Source organism: Anser brachyrhynchus (genome assembly GCF_964034855.1).
Source record: "Anser brachyrhynchus genome assembly, chromosome: 19".
In the NCBI taxonomy this organism is placed as follows: domain Eukaryota; kingdom Metazoa; phylum Chordata; class Aves; order Anseriformes; family Anatidae; genus Anser; species Anser brachyrhynchus.
In genome coordinates, this window is record NC_137712.1 from 11670031 (window position 1) to 11693749 (window position 23719).

General features: G+C 42.2%; 1 protein-coding gene across 30 annotated transcripts in view; it reads left to right on the forward strand.

The window, feature by feature from the left end:
* The window catches only part of EXD3 (exonuclease 3'-5' domain containing 3), a 297777-nt gene that overhangs the window by 107515 nt on the left and 166543 nt on the right, over positions 1–23719 (forward strand). For all 30 annotated transcript variants that reach the window (XM_080562119.1, XM_080562103.1, XM_080562112.1 and 27 more), the window contains 5 exons: positions 3868–3921; positions 4503–4642; positions 5471–5571; positions 12937–13010; positions 15744–15782. In XM_080562119.1, the coding sequence (XP_080418245.1) occupies positions 3868–3921; positions 4503–4642; positions 5471–5571; positions 12937–13010; positions 15744–15782 (408 nt within the window). The remainder of the gene's footprint in view (positions 1–3867; positions 3922–4502; positions 4643–5470; positions 5572–12936; positions 13011–15743; positions 15783–23719) is intronic.

Genomic DNA, 23719 nt, shown 5'->3' on the forward strand with positions numbered 1-23719 from the left:
GGGGGATTCTCAGCATTTCAATTAGAGTGTGCTGTCTGCCTAATTGAAGTGTTTGTTTTCTAACTATAAAATGAGTCTATGAATGAGGTGTTGCTTTTCTGGAGATTTTATCATCTATAAACAGACCGTTAAAAATAGGGTCGTTTTACACAAAACTTGTTTGTGGAGTAAAACAATTCAAAACATGATAATAACAAAACAGAATCTTAAAATAGCCTAAAGTTGAGACCACAGACACAGCTGCCAAGCACTTTCATCTTTATTACAGTTACTCATATCTCTTCTCTTATTATTTCTATTGTAAACATGCTGATTTTATCTAAGTTGTCCTCGCTATTCAGCCAGCCAGCCCATGTAGCTGCACCCTGCAATCCAGACTGGTTGTTTGTTCCTAAGGCCCGGGTCAGGCATCACCTTCCACGCTTTGCTTTGTGCACGGGAAAGGCTGCTGCCCCGCCACCGATGGCACTCCCGCTGCAGGAGGCTACTGCCACCGACCACCGGCAGCAGTTTGTCTGACTGCTCCATCACCTGCTGTAATCGGATGATGTTAAAACGGTGTTAAGAACCAGCTCACGTGAATTGCTTGAAGTGGGTGAGTGTTGGTGGCAGGACAGTGTTCCTTTGGCCTGTAGCAGCAATGGTGGCATGAGGTGGGTCTGCCACAGCGGGGTTTGGAAGGTGCCGTTTCTCCACACGCTGGCTACATGGATAATCATTGCCCTCCACCCTGTGCAGAGCAGTATACACATCCAGCAAAAGAGGTAAACCTAGCCTAACACAGCGTGTGTTCATCTGATTAGGTCACCCGTACTGTTAATAGAGATAGAGATAAAACTATGCCATTTAGATAACAGTTCTGCAATTAGATTAATCTGAACATGCCTGTGAACATTAAAAAGCTATTAGGGAAACAACTGTGTGCTTGCATGCTAAAACTAAGAGATTACTTGTTTAATAAAAGATACAAATGAGATCAAATGGTGAAACAAGATTTTGAGAGTTTTTTTTTTATTTGGCGAACTGAGATAGCTCGGAAGAGGAAAAAAAAAAAACAGCCATTGAAGTTTTGGAGACACAAAACCCTTCTTCAAGTCCAGAACAGATGTAGCAACATTCACCTTGTGTACAACTTGAGAATAATTTCTCTGCTTGCACTTTATGATGTTAATCTGATAATTTGAGAGAAAAGGTACTTGATGCTCGTGGAGCAGAATAGCACATTTGGCCTTAAACTGGTGGATTTAGTTATCAGGTCTGGAGTGAGAGAGAAAATTTGTCGCAGAATTAGCTGGGCTGAGACATTATTATGTGACTTTCTATTCAATATCTGATTTGCATCACACAGTCTTTATATTAACGTCAGTTCCTGGTTTTGTCACTTAAAGTTCTTCTCATAATTTCTCTTTTTGATCAAACATGGACAGTGTTTTGTAAAAAATAAATAAATAAATAAATGTATTCCCCCTGATAACTGGGCATCGTTATTCTGCTGGACAGTCAGAATGAACTTAGGTGGTGTCTGTTGGTTATTTGCTTTTGTATACAGTCTTTGATGCAGTGGATGTAAAACACACATAAATTTTCCAAAAGGTAATGCTATCCACAGCTTCTGCTGCCTCCTACCCCCTCTTAGGTTATTTCTCTTGTTAAATTTTTCTGTAAAGGTTTCGTGCAGTGAGGGTTAACAGTGAGGTTTGTATTGGGGGGGGGGGCAGGGAGGCATTTTTTACTTTATTATCGTTGTTTACGTATTCTAACATGTAACAGTTCAAAGAAAAAACAATTAAAAAACCACAACCATCATACTCTTGATCTCTTTCTCTCAAAGCAAAATGAATAACAATATCAGACAAACCTGTTGAAGAGAGTAATTTTCCTGTAAGGCCTAACCAATTGTTTTTATCCTCATCGGAATAAATAGGCATTTGTGATCTATGTTGATGAAATACTCTGTTTCTTTGTCTGTTGCTTAGCGTTACAAGCATGCTGCAGGAGGGTCAGAGGTGCAGCACTGTCAAACTTAGGTTTCAATCATCTTGGAAAACACAGCCTAACTTTTTGCTAGGTCATGTGAAGGACACTTGATTAAAGCCTCCTTGTTACATAGTTAACAATTATGTTAGTACTAATATGTAAATGTGTTAGAAGGCTCCTTGCTCTTACTACATCATTTACTGGAAGAACGCACTATACTAAAGAAAGTCATTACATGCTTATTTTTTATTTGAGATCCAAGTGTTCTCACACATACAGAAATTAAACACTGCTAACAGCTTAAAATCCTAATTAGTTTGTGTGCCTCCTGTGCAATGCACAGTTAGATATTAATATATTTCACAGAATCACAGAATGGCTGAGGTTGGAAGGGACCTCTGAAGATCATCTAGTCCAACCCCCCTGCCAAGCAGGATCACCTAGAGCACCTTGCACAGGATGGCATCCAGGTGGGGTTTGAATATCTCCAGAGAAGGAGATGCACAGCCTCTCTGGGCAACGTGTCCCAGTGCTCTGTCACCCTCCCAGTAATGAAGTGCCCCCTCATATTGAGCCGCAACCTCCTGTGCTTCAGTTTGTGCCCATTGCCTCTCGTCCTGTTGCTGGGCACAACTGACGAGAGACTGGCTCCATCCTCTCGACACCCTCCCCTCAGGAATTTATATACATTATTGAGGTCTCCCCTCAGTCTCCTCTTCTCCAGGCTAAACAGGCCCAGCTTTCTCAGTCTGTCCTTGTGCGACAGGTGCTCCAGTCCTCTAATCATCTCTGTAGCCCTCCTCTGGACTCGCTCCAGGAGCTTTATGTCCCTCTTGTACTGGGGAGCCCAGAACTGGGCACAGTACTCCACGTGAGGCCTCACCAGGGCTGAGCAGAGGGGCGGGATCTCCCCCCTTGACCTGCTGGCAACACTCTTCTGAATGCACTCCAGGATACCGTCGGCCTTCTTGGCCACAAGGGCACATTGCTGGCTCACGGTTAACCTGCTGTCCAGCAGGAATCCCAGGTCCTACCCCTCAGAGCTGCTTTCCAGCAGGTCAGCCCCCAACCTGTACTGGTGCATGGGGTTATTCCTCCCTAGGTGCAGGACCCTGCATTTGCCTTTGTTGAACTTCATGAGGTTCCTCTCGTCCCAACCCTCCAGCCTGTCAAGGTCCCTCTGAAAGGCAGTGCAGCCCCCTGGGGTATCAGCCACTCCTCTGAACTCCAGGCTGAGCAACCCCAACTCCCTCAGCCTGTCTTCATAGGAGAGGTGCTCCAGCCCCTTGATCATCTCTGTGGTCTCCTCTGGACTCGTTCTAATATTTCCATGTCCTTCTTGTGCTGGGGGCCGCAGAGCTGAACTCAGGGCTCCAAGTGATGAGCCTTAGTACATTCAGAGGTCTGGAGCTAGGCAGAAATTATACAAGCTAAGACCTATTGATTTGAGATTCTTTCAAATATGAGTAGTTTTCACAAAATAAAACTATTTTACAAAACTTAAAGGCACTGCAAGATGTATATTCAAGTTAATTCAGAAAAGTATAATGGGTCAGGATTTTTTACAATTATATTGCTAGAAAATATCCTTCATATCTAAGTTTGTCCAAGCACTTTACTTTCTCTCTCTCTTTCTGCCAGACAACCTGATCTTTAGTTTTTATGCCAGGGTATGCTACTGCTCTTCACAATATGCAACGCTGCCAGGACTGTTCTTGTACATTTCTAAGTGGACTGTATGTGGTCAAATGTTTATACTTGAAAACACAACAGAAATAATTATCACATTAAAACTTTCTATAGTAGCATATATACTTAACTTTGGAATAACACCTGTTTATCCACTGTGTTTTCTTTTCCTAAATACACTCTTTTTTTTTTTCTCTCTAGGCAGCCATACTGAGTATTAAGCTAAAATTACAGCCAGATCAAGATGTGGAGAAGGTGAGTCATTTCCTCTGCATGCCTCTCTGTCTTCAGATCCACCTTTTGTTATGCAGCACATCCATGAAGGCCCTCCAAGTTATGATGTGTTTCACTTGAGGCTTTATCTTGTTTGCAAGAAGTCATTCTGCTGCATTGCTAAAGTACCTTTACATCTGGAGAAGTGACAGACTATATTTTGTTAGACCACATTAAAGCTTATTAGACTATTTTTCTAGCTACAACCACTGCAATCAAAAAATCTACCTGTGTTCTTGACAAGTGGTTATCATTATGGTAAATTTTATTGGTTTTGCTACTTTAAGGCTTTGCCACTTCGGCTAATGTTTTATGTTGGAAATGCCATATCCATCTTTTAGACAACACTAGTTTATTAAGCAAGGGTTTTGTGACTTGTTCACAATGTCTGAGCAGTAGGGGATGAGACAGCCCTCTGCCAGGTTTCAGTCCCGTTTCCTGCACATGAGCTGCAGGAAACCTTCCACGCCTCCTGCTTGCTGCAGCACTCAGACTGCTGAACATTGTGATCAAAGGCAGGGCATAACTGTGTCATTTGCACTAGATGTTATTTCTTTTCCTAGATGTGTATGCCACTGCTGTTTCAAGATAAAATTAACTTGATGGAAGATTATGTGGGAGAGTATCCTGAGCTCCAGTGCAAGCTCTTACAGATCCTGGACACCTGGTGTGAACCTGGTTTTAATATCAGAGACATTGCAAGGTAGAAGTGTTTGTTGAATTTCTAAACAGCTGGGGCCAACTGCCTGCCAGAGGACGCTATGTTCTTTGGTTGTCTATCTAAGATCATTTTCTCAGCATAATGGAGCGCAATATATTTATTTTTCAGCTGAGAATGGGGAAATTTCTGGCGTCTGTGCCGAAGTCTTTTCAAATGCCTTAGCCAGTAAGACAGAGGTATCTTTCCTATTGACAGATGCTTAGCTCCTGACAGGAGAGAGGAGTACAAAATGAAAACTATGTAGTAGATCTTAGCAATATAACAATATCAAAGCTCCCTCCAGGAGGTTGTACTAATCAGACTCTCGTGCTTTGCTACAGACAAGGCTGAGTTTCAGTATCGGTTGTACAGGTTTGGCAGGAAGATAATACTGTGATGAAGTGGCAGAAAAACAAGAGAAGCAAGTGGTTAACCTTCATGTTCTCGTGAAATAGTTGTGTGTGTTTTAATTTATAAATCGCCTCTCAGTAGAATAGCTCCTGTCAGTCACAAAGCCAACAGTACAGTAAAAGTCACAATGTAGATGCAATGGTTGCAGTCTTAGTTCTGAAAGAAGATGAAGGAATTCCTGGCTTTCTCTTTCTTCAAAATAAGTCTCTGGTCTTGCTACAGTCTTTGACTGGGAAATGTGTGTGGTTGTATTTTTGGCTTTTTGCTGTAACTCAGGAAAGGTAGGAGACTTTTCTTACCAATACCTACCAAACCCTGATATATCTGCTGTTAAATATCTACTGTTTGCAAAACCTTAAGCAATTCCACAAAGGTGTTGTGTTTGTGCTTTTTTTTCTTATTTTGTTTGTTTGCTTACAGACAATATCAAGGTCTGTCCAGGTACAAACCAGACAAATTGAACCGCAAAATGCTAAGCAAGCTGGTCTTCAGGCTCCTAGACCGATTTAACGTAGATCCAGGTATGTGATATTGCAACATCTTCTGGAGTTATCTCACCAATCAAAAACAGATGAAGTCAATTTATCTTCTTCCATGTTCAGCAAGGAATCTCTGCTGTAATTTATCATGGGGAGTTTCAGAGTTTAATTAATGGTATTCAAAAACAAAGTTGGTAAGTTATGGGAATTACCACTTTGTGCTGTCATAGAATGAAGTGCTTGTGACTAATACACTGCTCCTTCCATGATATGAAATAAATCTTGACCTCAGAATGGCTCTACATAAACACATGATGGTCAGCTTTGAGTTATGACTCCATTCCGCTCACATAAGAAGCAAGTCATTACTCATCTGCGGATCTGTTTTCTTGAGTTGTGAGTCTGTCAGTACTGAAGTGATAACCCCCGGGAAGCAGGAGCCTTACAGCTCTTTGTATTCTTTCTGTAAAATAGGGTTGGCAGCAGGGATTTTTAAGACTCTTCCAGTCTTCTGAGAGAAGTAACACATTGCACATCATTGAATAGATCTGCTTCACTACCAGTTGTCTAATAAAATCTTTGTTTTGCTTTTGTTGTTAGTGGAGACTGTTGATCTTTTCAGTTTTCTTTGGGACCTTACGTTGGAAACCTTTAGATGCACCATAAGGTTTCACCCTACAAAGCTTTCCATCATCAGCAGAAGATACGCAATTCTCTTTTCTTGGACTGAAAAGTGTTTTCTAACCACAAATTACGGGTTTATTATGCCTGGCAGCAACACTATATTGCATATTAATCTTCACATCTTCAACCTGCTGTTCAAAAGTTAATAAGATAATCCTTGCAGACCCCCATTGGAGGATAAGTAAATATAATTAAACTTAGCACGTTGGTGTGAAATCTGAGACACAAGGGGGTGATTTATTTAACATCTAAATCCTTCCCTGGAGTTTACTAGTCTTCGGTAATTTTTTCTCCTTTGTAAGACTGGTCATTCAGTAGGCTGTATTGTCCTTTATGATCTGTAACGAACATTGAGTTTTTCCCCTTTCTTTTTGAAAGATTCACCAAGGGTACGGTGTTAACTGTAAACATGAAATGCATGTGAAATTTTGTTCACATGCAAAATCCTGAGAAAGTTTTTTTTAAAAATCTAGCAGAATGAGAAAGAAGAGTATGTACCTGTTGATCTCAGGTGCTCTCTGTGGGATGACAGCGTGTCTTAGCCTGTTAATGGTGTCTCAGATATTGTTGCTGCCACTAATAATGCCAAACTCTCACTGGACCTCCACAGTAGGTTCATGGGTGAGGAGCTCCCTTGAGATACACAGAACAAGAGTCTCTCCTATAGACCCTATTCCTGGCAACACTTCCAGAGAGTGATTTATCCTATGCCAACTTCAATTCCTACAATGTAGGATAAGCCAGGTGCTAGAGAGGACTGACCCTTCTATTGATGGGAGATGGGATGTGGGCTACTGATTTAGAAAAGATGCCAGACTTGGGCCAGCTAAAGCCAAGGTTAGCTGATTCTCACTCATAGACTTATATATGAAAGTAGATATTCATTTTTTTACCTAATATCACATGTAATTCAAAGCAGCGCTTTACTAAAAGGTTGGCCTCAGTCTCCTCTGAAATGCTTTGGAAGCTTTGAATCCCTGCAGAGGAATTTCTGCCTTAGTGCTGGTTCATCTTGAACTGAATTGGAAAATGGTGGCAGTTTTCCCCTTCTCCCCTCCTTTTTCCTCTCTTTTCTTTAGTGGAAGTAAATCTAACTGTGATGAAAGAGAGTTCAAAAAGGAAGCAGACTAGGTAAAATATACAGATTTAAAAAACTAATTGTTCTTGTTCTGAGCAGTTCCACCAAATTCTAGCAGTAGGGCGAAACTCACACTTCTTGTTACCTAACCTGGTTGTGGGCTTGCTTGATGCCGCAGTCTTCTGCTGCTTTCTGTCTCCTCTTCTCTCATGACTCCTACTCACTGTAAGAGGCTGAGAGCAGCAGCAGCAGAGGGAAGTGGCTTTTGGTGAGAAAGGCTGGAGGAGGACAGGGTTTCTTGGTATGAGAAGGCAAGCTTATACGTGACTTAGTTATTGTAGTTCCAAATCTACTTTCGTATTTTGCTACCCAAGAGCTCGCTGTTGTCCACTTAGAAAGTTTCACTGACTCCTAAGCAAAACTTAGATGTGTGTTGATCAACATCTAAGGTTTGAAACACTCCTTGGAACAGCCAGTCTTAAAATTCAGAGCCAGATAAGAGGTGGCCCAGTAAAAACAAAAGGTCTGGAGCCTCAGAAAAAATAAGCCATCATCATAGATTAGTCCACTGTTTCTTTTTCTGACAAGAGAATGTTGGCATTCCTGCTAACACACACAGCAGTGGAAGATTTTCTTTTGAGTCCCAGAGGTGTCCCAATAAACTATGCATGGATTTCATATAATTAGCTTTACTGGGGAAGTAAGAGGCTGGGCAGAAATGGCAATGATTGAGGAAACAGAGTTTTATAGAGTCTTTTCTCACACATGGGTCAGTTTATGCACTGGTTTAACAAGCCTTGTAGCTATTGCAGGCTAATTACTTAATACTCTTTGGAGACCCTGTGAGATCGACATAAATTTACAAATAAAACTTTTAGTCAAAACAGTTCTCAGAGATGAGGGAACAGACCCTCAAGTCTCAAGAGCCTAAAGTACAACTGTCCTTATTTCTTGGACCTTAGTACTCATGGCACAATAAAGCAGATATTAGTGGTGTTGATGGAAAAGAGATGGTAATTGAATGTGCAGTTAAAAGTTGTCTTATAGCAGCATAACAAATTGCTTAAGCACCTTAATTCCTGAATGCTACGAATGTGTTCTTACTGTAGTCTTTAGAAAGTGTTTTTAGTATAAACCTGAAGAAATGTTCTTCATTTGGTCACCAAGTTGTTCCTCTTGGTTTAACATTTATTTTAGATTCAGTGTGAATTTTCTAAATGAAGCCCCCAGAGCCGTCTTGTGTGATAAAGTGTTATCACTCCGATAGTGTTGGGGCAGCAGAGGGCAGACGAGGGCTGCTCAGCAGTCGTTGCATTTGCTCAGGTAAGGCACAACTGTCCCCAGGCTTCTCCAGGTCTGCCAGAGCTGGGAGCAGGGTGTCAGCAGTCACCAGGGAGAGCCCCACAGAGACCCGTGGGTTCACTGCACTGAGCACTTTGAAAAGATGCTGTGCCAGAGAGAGCAATGACTGTTAAAACTCTACAAGAAAGCCTTTGGAAGGAGGATAGTTCAAATGTTTTTACCTTTTCATTGTTAAGAGCAGAAGATTATTCCTTTCCTTTCCATATGCTTTACAAGGGTTGTTCCACCCTCCCTCCCCCCCCCCCCCCCCCCCCATTCCATGGTGATGTCCCTTCAAAGTTTTTTATTTAGCTCTTGAGTTACATGCCAGCACATTTCTGTATAACAGTGTGACTAAGGAGCACCTCTAGGCTTAGACATTAGAAGGTAGGAGCCTTCTGCTTCTGAGGTTGAAGTAGCTGTGGAGTCAAGCTGTCGAAGGAGAAGGGAAGTGAACATCCAAGAGTCCATCCTTGGCCCTTACCTTCTTAAAAGCATTTTTCCCTGCTGAAGTACAAGTAGTAGAAGATGATCTGCTTGAGACAAGACAAGCTGGCCAGCAGCTCCAAGCTTTCTATTGGAAAAGTCATACCCCTTGTAGTTCTAAGCATGAATTTGTCATATGCAGATGTGTGTAAAGACTACACTGGAGCATTTTTTCCTTTAGGCATACATTGAAACTTATATGCTATGCTCACTGTTCTTCCTTCAGAGTCAGCCAATGCTCCAAACAGCAAAGCTAGCAGGTACCTCAACAGTTTGGGGCCAGTCTGGGGCTTCTGCTGTTTCACTTTCCCTTCTAAGGACCACTTACCCTGATCTTCAGTGGCACAGAGCATATTATGAGAGACAATTTACCTTTGAGGCTACAACAAAAAGAGGTTTTCTTGAGTCCTGCCCTACCCTCCAGTAATTCGCACTTAGGGAATAACCTCATCATAATATACTGAGATTAATGCACCGTTCACTCCTCATCAGATTCCCCAGCAGTCCTTAGCAATATCAGGGCAAAAGCCTCTAACATTTCAGGTACTCTGATTTTATTAAACCAAGGCAGCTTTACTTTGTCCCAAAACAAAGTGTGCTTTGTGTGGGGCCTTCTGTTATGCCAGGGCAGGGTAAAGGAATCTCACTGTGAATGGAAGTCAGGATCTCAGTATAACAAGAGGATCAGGTCTCCATCCCAGCTCAGGAGGAGTCATTTGTAACCTGGGAGCAACAGCCACACACCACACCTCAAAATGTATTGCACCATGTCCCCAGAAGACACATTACTGCTGTTACATGAGTGGAATAGGTGTGTATTAATGGTTTCGTTCTCTGTGTGACAAATGGATTTCATTTTTACTTCCTCTCTGTTGCTAATAGTCACTAATTCTCTGCTAATGGCTGACAACAGAATGGAATTTTTGCTTCTGAGTTAGTCCCAGATGTGAACTGTAGCTCAGATGCAGCACTGTTGTGGTGGAGCTGCCAGGGTAAGAATTAACACATGGCCAAGAGTTGCTTTCCCTGTATTATACTGTTTGTATTCCATTGGTGCTCCACAGCCCAGTCATGATTCCCAAGCCCTCCACAGTACAGACGCTGAATGGAAGGTTGGTTTCTGTTCTGAAAAACTTAGGTTGTTGTCTTCTGGTTCTGCAAACAAAACACTGGTTTTCACTCAGGAGACTTGAGTTCAGATTCCTGCCCAATCTTAATGAGTTGTGTGATCTTGGGTAAGTTGTTCTTCTCTGAGGTGCTTTGATTTCTGGAAGTGTAAAGCACAGATAGTTGTGAAACTGCAGTGAAAAGATTTGGCAAAGATTCTGCAGGCCACCTGTTTCACCCTTCCTGCCCCAAAGCCAAAGGAGCTTTCCTTCTGTTATTTCTATATAAGATGTGTAACTTATTGTTAAAGACCTCCAAGATGGAAAGTTTACAACCTCCCATACAACCTATGATAGTTCTTCTCTAGCCTTGCTGTTAGATTTTTTTTCCTCCAAAATGTTAACTGGAGTTTCTCTTGCTATAAATTAAGTTCATTACCACCAGCTTTATCTACTGTGAATGTGGAGGTCTTGAAAACCCTTAAAATGTTGCATTTGACCGTATCGAAAACATTACTGTAATAAAGATGAGCAACAACTGCTGCTTCATCTTTATCCAGGACACAGCTTACTGAGTCACAGAAGAGTATCAGAAGGACTGATATGACATGGTTTGTGGGTTTGGGTTTTTTTGGACAGTGCAAAGTCTGTAACAAATCACATTTTCTAGGTGCTCACAAGTAATATGTTTGTTACAGTATATGTCTAGAAAATATTTTTACTTTTCCAAATACAGTTGTACTATATTTGGAAACTATAGTACTATAATGGTTTGTACTTTTTTGTAGTAGTTATTTGTACTTACAGTTGTATAGTACTTCTACAGTACTATGGTTGTTTGTACTCTTTTCAACTTTCTCCCCTGTGCTTCACATCTTCTCAAAGGTGACTCTTACACAGTCATGGGTGGGTTACATGAGGCCTAGGATTTGGAAGCATATACTGCACCTGAGCGCACATGCTAACCTGATTGTTTCTTCTCTAACCTCAGTTATAATCCATTTGTTGCTCTTTTTCAGTTAGCACCTTTAGTTGGGCCTTCTCTAATGAAAAGTGAAGAAAAGCAAGTATTGTAATCATTTTCATTCTTCATGCCCTAATTCATCAGCTTTCCTTTTCTATCAAGTGACTGACTAGCACTTTCCCTGGTCTTCCTCTTTCTACAAAAATATTTTCAGAATGATTTTTTTCCTGCCTTTGTGGCTTTTGGTAGATGCATCTCATAGTTAACTTTGGGCTTTCGGACTTTTTGTGTTTGTGTTCTTCTTTTGTATGTGTCTAATTCAGTTCCACTTTCTGTGTATTTTCTTGTTGTATCTGCGGTCAATAGAAGCTTCACATTTACCAGAGTTAGTCTCTTAGTTCACTTCCAGTTTTTCCATTGCCAGCTCTTACCTTCTTTTCCCCTTATAAGCTATTTCCACATTATAAATTATTTCCAGTTCTCTGAGTTTATTGAAGTCCATTTTGTTTTTATTTTGCTGTTCTTCCTTTGAACTCTTCAATTCATTGTCTGTCTTACCAAGTTAGCTTTCATCTTCACGTTTTCAAGTAGTTGCTCTCTGTTGTTTATAATAAAATACAGAAAATGGATTCAAATTCAGCTTCATTCTCCGTCAGAATAGAAAATGTCACTAGTTTCTTTTAAAATGTTCCAGAGTATCTGTGTCTCTCTGTCTTGACACTTTAATTCTGATTCCAGAGTCTGGTGTTCAAGGATCTTTCTTCATCTGATCTTTCTTCATTCTCTCCATTTGCAGTCCTCTGGGCATGCCACGTGAGACACGTGAGTCCTGTGCTCTGAGGCCCTCTGAATCAGTAGCACTGTTTTCTCCTGGTGTCCGCTGAATGCAAGTGAGGCTGCAGGGAATTTTCACTTTACTGTTTTCTGTTGCTATTTCTGAATGTTGATCCTGCTTCTTCTGGCCACCAGCGAGATGGTTTTAGCCACTGAAACCCCAATGAAGGCTTTGGTTATGTCTTTCCATGTACATGCATACCAGCATTTAGCAAGAACTGACAGATACGTATGCTAATCCTATCTAATCTATTTTATCTTCTACATTTATCTCTTGTTGCATTGGATTTCAAAACAGGGTGCTGTGTGAAGATCTTGTTTTCTGCAGTTGTAATGAGGCATATCTAATGAAGATGGCAGGAATAAAAATAAAAACAACTGTTGCGTGCTAGCTCAGCAAAACAATTGTCACCTCACTTTTTGTATGGATATGGAGTCTCTTTCATGGGTATATATTTTATTGGATAAACCATAGACACAAGTGTAAATCCTGAGTAACATGTTCAAAACTGCTTCAAAGGATTAACAGCACAACTTCCATTTAAATCAAAATTAATGTAGCCTTTAGAGATTGGAGGTGTATGAGGATGCAATGTAATTAAAGGTGTGAAGTCATTGACTGTGAAGGATATTGAACCAGCAAGTGGATCTTATCATTCAGGGGTGGTAGAACCAGAGATATCAGTAGCCAAGGATTAGCATTGGTAATCGTGGTTGAAAGTGTAAATAACAGTTTATAGTTTAGATAAGCTGACAATGTGTGTGTCTGTCCCTCATTGTTCTAAGTTTGATGGCATCCTGCCTTCCATTTACTGAGTTCAAACTTGGGGAAGGAAAAATGTAATGTCTAGACAGTAAAATTTAACGGAAGTTCAGCTATGTTGTATACTTAAATGTCATTTTCTTTCTTTTAGCTCTCTGCCCTAATGTCATAAATCAGCGGCACTTAAGAACTCTGCATTATCTCTTTTACAAGAGGTTTGTTGAGGTACGTTTCTTTATTAGGTGGCATGAGTGTGAATGAGTTTTCTTATTTATTTTTGCATTTCAGATAACTGATATAATAGAGATATATTGATTATACATGAACAAGCTGTATATACATTGGGTACGCCACTGGACCTGTACTTTCTGTGACTGAATAATTTGTGTGTCCATTCATATTCTAATGACTGGGTGTTACAGTTGCACAGAGCTGGATGCTTTTCCACCTCAGCATCTTTAGCAGCTATCTGGGACACATACATTGGGATATACATAGGTCAGGGTGGAATCTCCATGTGTCCAGTTTCAGCCATCTCAAATAAAGAGGGAGCATATCGGATAGAGATTTGTTTTTATTACCACTATTATTACTTTTAAGAACAGAGTTATTTAAGCACTCTGCATTGCTGGGTTATTTGTAGCCACTACTTTGATTTGGTATTGGTGGCCTGGCTGTGATAGTTATGCCACAACCTGCCACAGAAGCTTCTTGTGCTAACAGCCCTGTTACTGCTGAGCAAAATGGGAGTACTTTCAGCTCCTGAGCAAATCTCTGAACTAACTTTATTTTTGTCCAATTTCTGAGTCTTCTTTCCAAATACACTAGTGCTTGTCCTGACACTGAGGGCTTGTGGAAATAAGAAGATGCCGTTATTTTTTTCTGTGGAGCAGGTTTCTAGGAGGCAGCTTGGAGTTTGACTTGCAGTTCATTGCAGAATTACTTGACAATGCTTTCTCCTCCCCTCTCATGAATGTACTGAGCCAAGTCACTGCCCTTTGGATGCTCTCGAGCACACTGCAGTGGGAAGCACATTTCTCTTCTTGTTAACAAGGCAGTTTTGGTGCTTGTCTTGATTGTCTGGCATTCAGCATCATCCTGTGCCTGGAGACAGATAGTTCCAGCTGAGAATAAACTTTTGTTCTTCCTCTTCTGAAAAAAACAGCTTGCTTGCAGGTGTTGTATCCAGGTATATTAACTGGGCTGTGAAAGACAGGGACCACAGGGGACTGAACAGCACAGATAAATGTTTTCATTTCATGAATTTTGAATTACCAAGATGTATTTGCCAAACATTTTAATGGAGCAGTATTTCATCTGCAGTTCACAGAGAGCTTACTCCCTGTAGATACAAGAAGCTTTTAAACAAAGATTTCAGAAGCCCAGCAGGTTGTTCAGATGTCCCTATATATGGTACTATTGATCCAGTCTTCAGAGATTCAGTTTTCAGGAAATGAGACACCTCCTCCAAAAGTTTCTGTTCTTTTCTTCAAAAGAGGATTTCTTTGATGTTTAGTTTGGACGCAAAGATGGGGTTGAGTGGTGGTGATCTGATGACACCATTCTGGCACTGGCAGTTCTGCTTCCAGGACCTCCTGATCCAACAGTGAAGGCTCTGATCTGCCTTTCCTGCCTTCCAGATCCACTGACACAAGACCTAGGGAGGCTTGAGCGTTTCAACGTCCTTCAACTCAAGGCTTTAATGTTGGATGGCATCATTTTAGGGAGCTTTCACAGTGAGAGAGAAGAAAACATTGCTCCAGGTGTATTTATTTAGCGGAGTGAAATGAATTTTTTATCTCATGTTCTGCTCTCCCTGGCCTTCCATTTCCTTTGTTTTGGAGTTTATGCGTGCTTTAAAGTATCCAAGCTGGCCAGTTAATTCCATTAAGGTACATTTGGCAGCTGTTTCTGGACACCATCCCTTCTTCTGAGAGCTCTTTGGTGTTCTGTGTTTACCATTCTCAGCTGTGTATGAGGCCTGGTCAAATGGCTACTTTATCTCAGTAGTATTTAGATTACATGCTTGTATATCTCTGAGATGTTCTCTCTGAGGCTCTTTTACTCCCTCTTTGCTCCTGTAGCTTTCTTTTATGGAAAAAAAATAGAAGTGGCACTGGTAGTCACTGTGACCTCTGCCAGAAGTGGGGGGTGAGACTCTGGCCTGGAAGGCTGATCGGTCTCTTGCAGCTTGCATTCTTGGCAGAGTGGAGAGTAGGTCCCATCCCAAGTTTCTCCCAAGGTTGGCTCTGAACTGCATTTGAATCAGAATATTAACTTATCAGTTTCCTTTCCCAGGCCTCATGATTCCAGAGGATTTTTCATGACTTGGCTGTGGAGAAGAGGTTGTCTTTTTATATTCTAGAGCCTCGCGGATAATCCCTGAGATCATTTCCTTACCGGAGCCTATGGGGATAGCTCTCCATTGGGCTAGCTGCTGAGGTGAACAGTCTGCGGACACATTGCAACTCTCCTGAGGTGGAGGCAACAGCAGCGATCCACGTGTTCCACCAGAGCATGGCCTATGTCAGCTGTGCTTAGCAATGTCTCTTGCATTGCAAAAGCACCACTCAGGCTTTGAGGCCTTCAGAAATTCTGCTGCACTTTGCAGAATCTTGTTAAGGTGATTATTTTTTTTGCGAATGAGTCCTAGCTCCAGGTAACGAGGAGTGTTTGGTGGAGCTAGGTGAGGATCTGTGTTGCCTGTGTACTTTGATCACATATGAATTTTTGTCTTATGTGCTGCAGCCTAAACAGTTGTCCGAATTACTTGATCTAAGCTGTGTTTTTCTGCCATGCCCTCCCTGGTTGGTGACATAGGAGAATCACAGGTTTCCAGAGCATTCCAGTGTGTGTTCCTCAATCACAGTTGATGCAAGTGTCTAAGAACTTTTTCAGCTTGTTATATGTAACATTCTTCCTTTTCTAAGGTGGCTCACAAGTAATTTGTCTTTTCAGAAAACCATGACTCAGGAGAATTGGAAAGATCATGTTCAGGTGAGTATGGATTTTCTTCTCCCATTTTCTCAGGTTTTGCTTTGGAAATTATTTTTATAATGTTCAAAATATACAACTCTGGATATCGGAGTCCAACAATTACAATTTTGCACTTCCTCATAATTTTGTACTCATATAGCAAAATAATCTGTACAGGGAAGAGCAAGAAAGAAAAAATCATAGAATCATAGAATCATAGAATATCCTGAGTTGGAAGGGACCCTTAAGGATCATCAAGTCCAACTCTTGATACCGCACAGGTCTACCCAAAAGTTCAGACCATGTGACTAAGTGCACAGTCCAATCTCTTCTTAAATTCAGACAGGCTCGGTGCAGTGACCACTTCCCTGGGGAGCCTGTTCCAGTGTGCAACCACCCTCTCTGTGGAGAACCCCCTCCTGATGTCGAGCCTAAATTTCCCCTGCCTCAGCTTAACCCCGTTCCCGCGGGTCCTGTCACTGGTGTTAATGGAGAAAAGGTCTCCTGCCTCTCGACACCCCCTTACGAGGAAGTTGTAGACTGTGATGAGGTCTCCCCTCAGCCTCCTCTTCTCCAGGCTGAACAGGCCAAGTGACCTCAGCCGTTCCTCGTACGTCTTCCCCTCCAGGCCTTTCACCATCTTCGTAGCCCTCCTCTGTACCCTCTCCAACAGTTTCATGTCCTTTTTATACTGTGGTGCCCAGAACTGCACACAGTACTCGAGGTGAGGCCGCACCAGCGCAGAGTAGAGCGGGACAATCACCTCCCTTGACCTACTAGCGATGCCGTGCTTGATGCACCCCAGGACACGGTTGGCCCTCCTGGCCGCCAGGGCACACTGCTGGCTCATATTCAACTTGCTGTCTACCACGACCCCCAGATCCCTCTCTTCTAGGCTGCTCTCCAGCATCTCATCGCCCAGTCTGTACGTGCAGCCAGGGTTTCCCCGTCCCAGGTGCAGGACCCGGCACTTGCTCTTATTGAACTTCATGCGGTTGGTGATCGCCCAGCTCTCCAACCTATCCAGATCCCTCTGCAAGGCCTTTCCACCCTCATTCGAGTCCACAACTCCTCCAAGTTTGGTGTCATCAGCAAACTTGCTCAAAATACCTTCTATTCCTACATCCAGATCGTTTATAAAAATATTGAAAAGTACCAGCCCTAAAATGGAGCCTTGAGGGACCCCACTGGTGACCGCCCAATGGTTTTGAATTCCTGTTACGTCTTTAAAAATGGTCTAGTTTAGCTCTAGCATTTAGATGAGATTATCAAGTACATTCTTGTACTTCCATGCACTGATTTGTAAGTAAACACTACAAATATTGAAATTGCTTAATTACAAGGAGGAAAAAAGGAAATTTTCTTCAGGCAGCTAACAAGTTGTATGCATAAAGCTGGACAAATGTTAGATTCCCCCTACATGCTCCACTGATAATTTTCAACAGGTTTATTATGTGACTGTTAGATACCGTGACTTCTACAACTTGTAGGACATGAATAGTTTTAATGACACAGGAAGAAAGGAGCAGTATTTTTTTTCTTGGTGTATAAACAGGAGAGTTCAGGCAACTGTGTTTTGGCCTGATACTACAATAAATACATATGTGGCAATGAAATGTTAAGAAATTCCATGGTGACATGCCATTAGTGACAATTTATATGCCCATAACATCCCTGTGGAATTGCAACATTATGGTGAGTGTTGGCTCCTTTTCTATAACTCCCTCAGTTTGAATTCTGCAGCCATTAAGGATTTCTGACTGTCAGCAAATTCTGCCCATGAAAACCCATTTGATCAGTGTGGGCCTCTGAGTGGTAACAAGACAGTCCAATTACTAATGATGAGATCTTGAGATCTTATGCAGTATCTGTGCACACTAGATATGGCTGCATTTTAAGCATGAGATGTTTCTTCTCTCTTCCAGGAGGTGTAGAAGGAAAAAGGACAATGCAAAAGCACGAGGTTGTTTTTTTAAGACAGAGGTGGTTGATAAGATGTCCACCATCCCTTCGTGGTAACTGTTAAACCTACTGAGCATATTCAGAGTTGAATATTCAGCTTCTATGTGTAGTTTATTGTACCCATGCAGAAGGCCAGACTTCGTGAGAAACGAAGGGGCCTTGCCTCTTGATCTCAGTGATCTTATCCACTGTAGGAACTTTCAAGCATTTTTGTGGGTTCTCTCTGATTCTCACAGGCTTCGAGGCCAGCACAAGTGCAGGTATCTTGCAGGATCAAGACCTGAGATGGGATTGGCCACGATGGTGTAACAGACATCTCTGTCACAAGTGGCTGTACGTTGGTGTATGCAGTGAAGGGGTTTCTGCCAGCACCATGGTAGACAGTGGGAAAAAACTCCTAATTAACACACACAATTGCAGATCATGTCAATCACTTGTGGAGACCTGAGGCTTGGGAATAGATACTCTCAGAAAGGTTTGGTGCCTGGTAAGAAAGCTCCCTTGTGAACTACACAGAGCTCAACCGGATGATGGACTATGGCAGGAGGTCATCTTTGCTTTTTCAAACTATTGCAAGCTTCATATTTTCCTGATTGCTTCCATCTTATTCAGTTTTGATAGCTATGTAATTATCACACGAGTAGTGCTTAAACTTGCCTGTTATCAACCCTGACTCGTAGTGCTATCAGAGATTACTGTCTTTGGCACCACATTAAAGCAATCAGAATCTGTACCTATGCATCTGGAGGAAAACGAACTAATCATATGTGCAGATAGGCTTCTGCTTCACACTGCTAGCAGCATGGCTGCACTGAACAAAAGAAAAGTTACAAAGGAGGAATCTCTGGGCATGTTTTGCTTTTCAGTGCAAAAAACAAAGCTGACTTTATCTTTTTTTGAAAGACTGGGCTTTACATGAGGGAAAGATTCTGCTTCTCATTCAAATTTTCATCTATGACCTGGCACGTTTGACCAAAAAAAATATGTATCTCTTAGATGGCACCTTGTGGAACTGGAGAGAGTGTTTGTGTTGTATGTCCCATTCATATTCTGGTTCAGGCTCACAGAGAGTTTCTATCTCCTGAACTCTGCCTGGCGACACAGCGTTAAAGATGCATTGCACTGAGTAGGAAGCAAAGGGTGAGATGCAGCGTGACCTCTGATCACCTGGGGGAATGGGAACCAAAACTCCTGAAAGGCTGAGCAAGCTCTCAATCAGAACTTTTAGATAAATTTTTCAATTTTAAGTCAAAAGAGGTTGAAAGCTTACATGGGTTTAAAATTCATTTTTGTTTAATTCTGTGCTGCATCCATAACAAAAAAAAAAAAACAAACAAACATAAATTATGTAGGTATTAAGAGCCTGGTCAAAGTCCAGTCCCTCCCTGTCCAATGGTGCTGGTCACATCACATTCGGTACAGTGGACGATAGACATTTCTGGGTTAGTATTTCTTTTTGTTTTCCCAGAGGAGTACAAGTACAGAATTCTCCTGTTCCTGCCCAGTAGGACAAGCAAAACTGTGATTCTGATTGCTCCTACAAAAGGCAGATCTGTAGTTAATTGTGGGGCCAACAGAACCTGTTTTCAGCCCTGTAGCAAACTGGTTTTGCCCCCTCCTCCTTGCCAGCTCCCCTGCTGCAGATCTGTTGGCCAGGCTGTGGCTGAGCAGGCAGCGATGGCAGCTGCGGGCAGGCAGAGGAGGCTGGAGGGAAAGCAAAGGGATCAAAACGTCTTCATACCCTAGGGAAAGTGCCCTCATCAACTGCCTGTTGGCAAGCCTGTCTAGCCCAAGAGGAGAGCTACATTTGTGCCTCTTCTCCAAGCATAGGTGCCTCGGGGGCAGAAGGAGGGGAAGAGCACTCTTCCTGCACAGTGCCAGCTGTGTTGCTATTCATTAGCTTGCCTAACTGATTCTGTGAGCTGCATGGAAACACGCAGGGGAGAGAGTGCCTGTCTTCACAAGCAGAGGAGAAGGTGTGTAGGATATTGATGGTAGATATGCAGGGGAAAAACAGGCAGGGCATGAGCCAGCTGTCTGCTTTGCTATGTATCCACTGCTTCCATTTTTGCATGCTTAATGTTTTTCAAAGTCTTAATTAGCATAAAGATAGTAGAATTGGGTACAGCAACCATAGAACAGTCAATATGACGCTGATCACACACATACAGGAAACGTCTTACTGCCAGTGGCTGCAGAGAGCACTTGGCCAGCAGCAAGAGGGGCTTTTTGAATGTTGATGCTTGCCTGGAAATTCTGCAGGAAACAATCATTTTGAGACTAAAAAGCATGGAAGGCATTTTTCAATCATCTGCCAAGCTTTTAAAAAGCAAGCACACACAGATCAGTAACATGTACAGGAGGCACAGTAGGGGAGCAATCCTGATAGCAAATGTCGCATCTGAGTGCTTTAGATGTCAGACAGCACCTGAGATACTCGCGTGAGGTTGGCAGTACAACATGGGACCTGCTGGGGAGCACTCCCTCCTGAGTTGCGCCAGCCACCTCTGTTCTGGTTACCTGAAGTTCCCTGATTTAAACAGGAAAGGGAGGGTCAGGTGCTTTGATGCACCTCTTTTAGCACGCGGTGTTCTCATGGCTGTTTCTGGAGCGATCTTGCAATTGTGCCCTTCCAGTCTCAGCTTGGTTGATTAGTGCCAAAGTGCCCATTTTGTGTGGAGTCACCCACACCCCTCCGGATCCGGTGTGTTCCACATTGCAGCTGTGCCTGTCTGCGCGAGCAGCGAGCTGCCTGGGAAGCTCTGAGGCCCTGATGCCACCCACAGGTGACAGTCGTATCTTGGCAAGGAAAGGCTGGGATAGCCGAGGTGTGTACGGAGGAATGATGGAATGTTATGGGTGTTTTCTGAACAGTTAGAGCCCAGAAGGCACATGCATGCTTGGTAACTCTAACATCCGGAGTATTTTTGCAAGAAATATTTCAACTGCAGCAGAGCTAACCAGTTGGTACAGTTTAAAATGTTATTTCAAGGTGTTTTGATCCAGGAACTATACGTGTGTTTGCGTGGACTTCTGCTATGAAATTCCTTCTCCCATGGAGCAGAGCAGGGCGACGTAGAACAGCAAAATGACTCTTCGTTTGGGGCAATAACTAGAATACAGTGTTGAGTAAGGTTAAAGTCAATTAGTTTTTTTAGGACTGTCAGCAGATAATTCCCTATTTTGCAAGATGTCTGGAGCAGTGAAGTGGTGATACAGTGCTACCACTTTTTCTGACCTTGAGCCAAAGCGCCTTTTGTTGCTAGATCTGAAAGCTTCGTGTGCTAGTTTCTGTGCTAGTTTCTGTGCTCGTGTTTGCACAAGGTAAACTGTCCCTTAGTTCCTCAGATGTTAAATCCTAAACCATTCCAAAATTAATGCTCAGAAAAAGCGCTGGAGTTTGAAACAACATTACTTGTTCTCTGGGCATTCATTGTGAGCTGTGGCTCTCCATCCATCCATCCATCCATCCATCCATCCATCCCTTTTGCCAGATAATGGTTGGCAGCAATCTGCCCTTCACTTGGCATGTGTGACTTGAGAGAAGGGCACGGGGATACAGCACCTAGAAAAGTGGCCCCTGTTTTGCAGCTATCCCACCTACTCTAGTCTTGCATGAGAATGAAGCAGATGAGCTTTGCAGCCAGCTGTTTCCCATGTTCAGCACTGGGAGAGGCTACAGCTAATCTCCTCTCCTTCTCCAGCTGTGAAAATGAGATAACTTATTTATTTTAAAATTTCTGACCATGAAAATCAAACACTGTGAGCTCATAAGTCTCATTCCCTGGGTGACCAGGGGTGAGATGCTTGCTTGTAATTCATAGCAAATGTATAACCCGAGTTACACTAAAATTCTAGGGATGTTGTGCTACTTTAGAGGATATTCAGAGATCTGCCAAACAGTAGACATAAAAGTGAGCTGCCCTCCCTTACATATAATACATTTGAAAACTTTGGCAATTTCTCATCCATAGGTGTAAATTATCTTACACTACAGCAAGGAGTTGACGAAATCTTATTTATGTAACCAGTTAAATAAATGGCAAACATCTAAATGGCAAACATCCTCAATGACTGACGCCAGGATTCTAATGCACTCTGTCTGTACAGGACCATTTTGACCCCAATTAAAATGTAACTACCTCTGGGATAAAATGTAATAGCTGTTACGCTCAAGGAAGTGATTTTGAGTGGTATTTAAAGGGCAGAATGCAATTTTATTTTATTTTATTTTATTGAAGTTTTTGTGGACAGAACACCTGGCCAATAATCCTGCTCTGGGGTACCTTTAATAAGAACAAGAGGTCAAAAAGGTCACTGTGCAAATATCAATATCTAGTGTCCTTCCCTAGAAGTCCTGAGTTGAGGCAAACTTTTAAATTGGCTCAAGATTGTTCTGAGTACGGCAACGTCCCTACAGTGTAAGTAACTTAATATGTATAGGGAATTAGGCAATCTGTGCAATGCAAATGGGAATGATATTCAGGAGGTGCTTAATAAACGACATGTCTTTCAGTGTAAGTCTGCCTGTCAAATTATCTTTCACTCTGAGTGGACTGTTTATTCAGGGATATAATGGATTTCATCACTCAAATGTTAAACCTAGACTGGCTGTTTTCCTGGAAGGTAGAAACCAAAACTAGTTTAACCAGCCGTCGTGTGGTGTCCCTTGCTAGTATTTATGGCCTCTTTTTTAGCAGGAAGTTAAAGCCAGTGGTGATTGGTTTTGTACCTTCTGGTCTCAAGAGTTGCAGGGAGGCATCTTCAGCTGGAACAAATGCTCACGGCTCTGCCAGCGCTGCTGCACAGCGTGCCTGAGCTGAGGAGCTGTCCCACAGGGGCTGGGCAGCGCTGCTGGGCGGGTGTCTGTAATATGCTGGAGCTGCTGCTCACCTCTGATTATTTGGCCTGCACTTAGTCTATTAAGCTAACTGCGAAAGAATTGTATTTATCTTTTCCACAGCTTTAAGCAGCTTCCCAACAGCTGCCGCGTAAAACAGAGATTTTTTTTTCCTTTCCCTTTCCCTTTTGCAAAATGGATGGTATTCAGATCTGGACAAATGACAGATTTAAGATCTGGTATCTCTCTTGTGAAGCCAGAGTGAGGGAATTGCTTTATATCAGTTGAGATTTGGCAGTCTCTCTTCCCCCATGCTGCTCTGATTGCTCTTTTCATTCCTCTTCCTGTGTTTTGTTTCCTGGTCAGGGACTGACCAGAAACTCAGTGGTGGTGGGAGTGTTTCCAGTCTCAGTCACGGCAACCTCTCTGCTTTTGCCCCATGCCTTTTTATTTAGATTTACTATTATTGTCAGAGGTCTTTGGAGAGAACATACAGCCACAATGTGATGTAAAAGTATATTGCACCTAAGGGTATATTAAAGCATGAAGAAACTGGAAAATGAAAGTAGCAGGCAAAGTATAGATTTCCTTCTATTTTTCAGTTCAGTTTGTAAGTGGTGTCATATACTTAGATAGCTGAAACATCAGAGTTGCAGAGCAGCTAAGTTGCACGCTTACTGATAGGGTTGATGCAGAAAACAGGCACATCTGTGAATGTCTCTGGAAAAGCATAATGTGATTCTTCAGTCACATTCTGCTTTCTGGATGGAGAGCAGTAAAATATGCATCTGTACTAAAGAAGTTAGCACCGTTATTCTAAAAGAAATGGGAACTTCTCATTTAACAAACCCACAGCTGCCGTGGGAGAAATACATGGGAAAAGCCAAACATGCTGAGCGTTCTGTACCTTGCTATCTAAAGAAAAGTTTAGCAAAGGATGATATATACACTTAAATGTAAATACCTCAACGTACCTCCTGCACGGCTTAGATAGGATTGTTTTCTGTGAGAGCTGGTGTGCCTAATAATAATTGTGGTAGCTTTATTTATAATCCAGCCATTTCTAAATAAATAAATAGTGGTGAAGCACAAAGATACTAATGAATTCTGGTGGAATTTGATGTTATGTACAAATAAGCTAAGGAGAACTGCCACT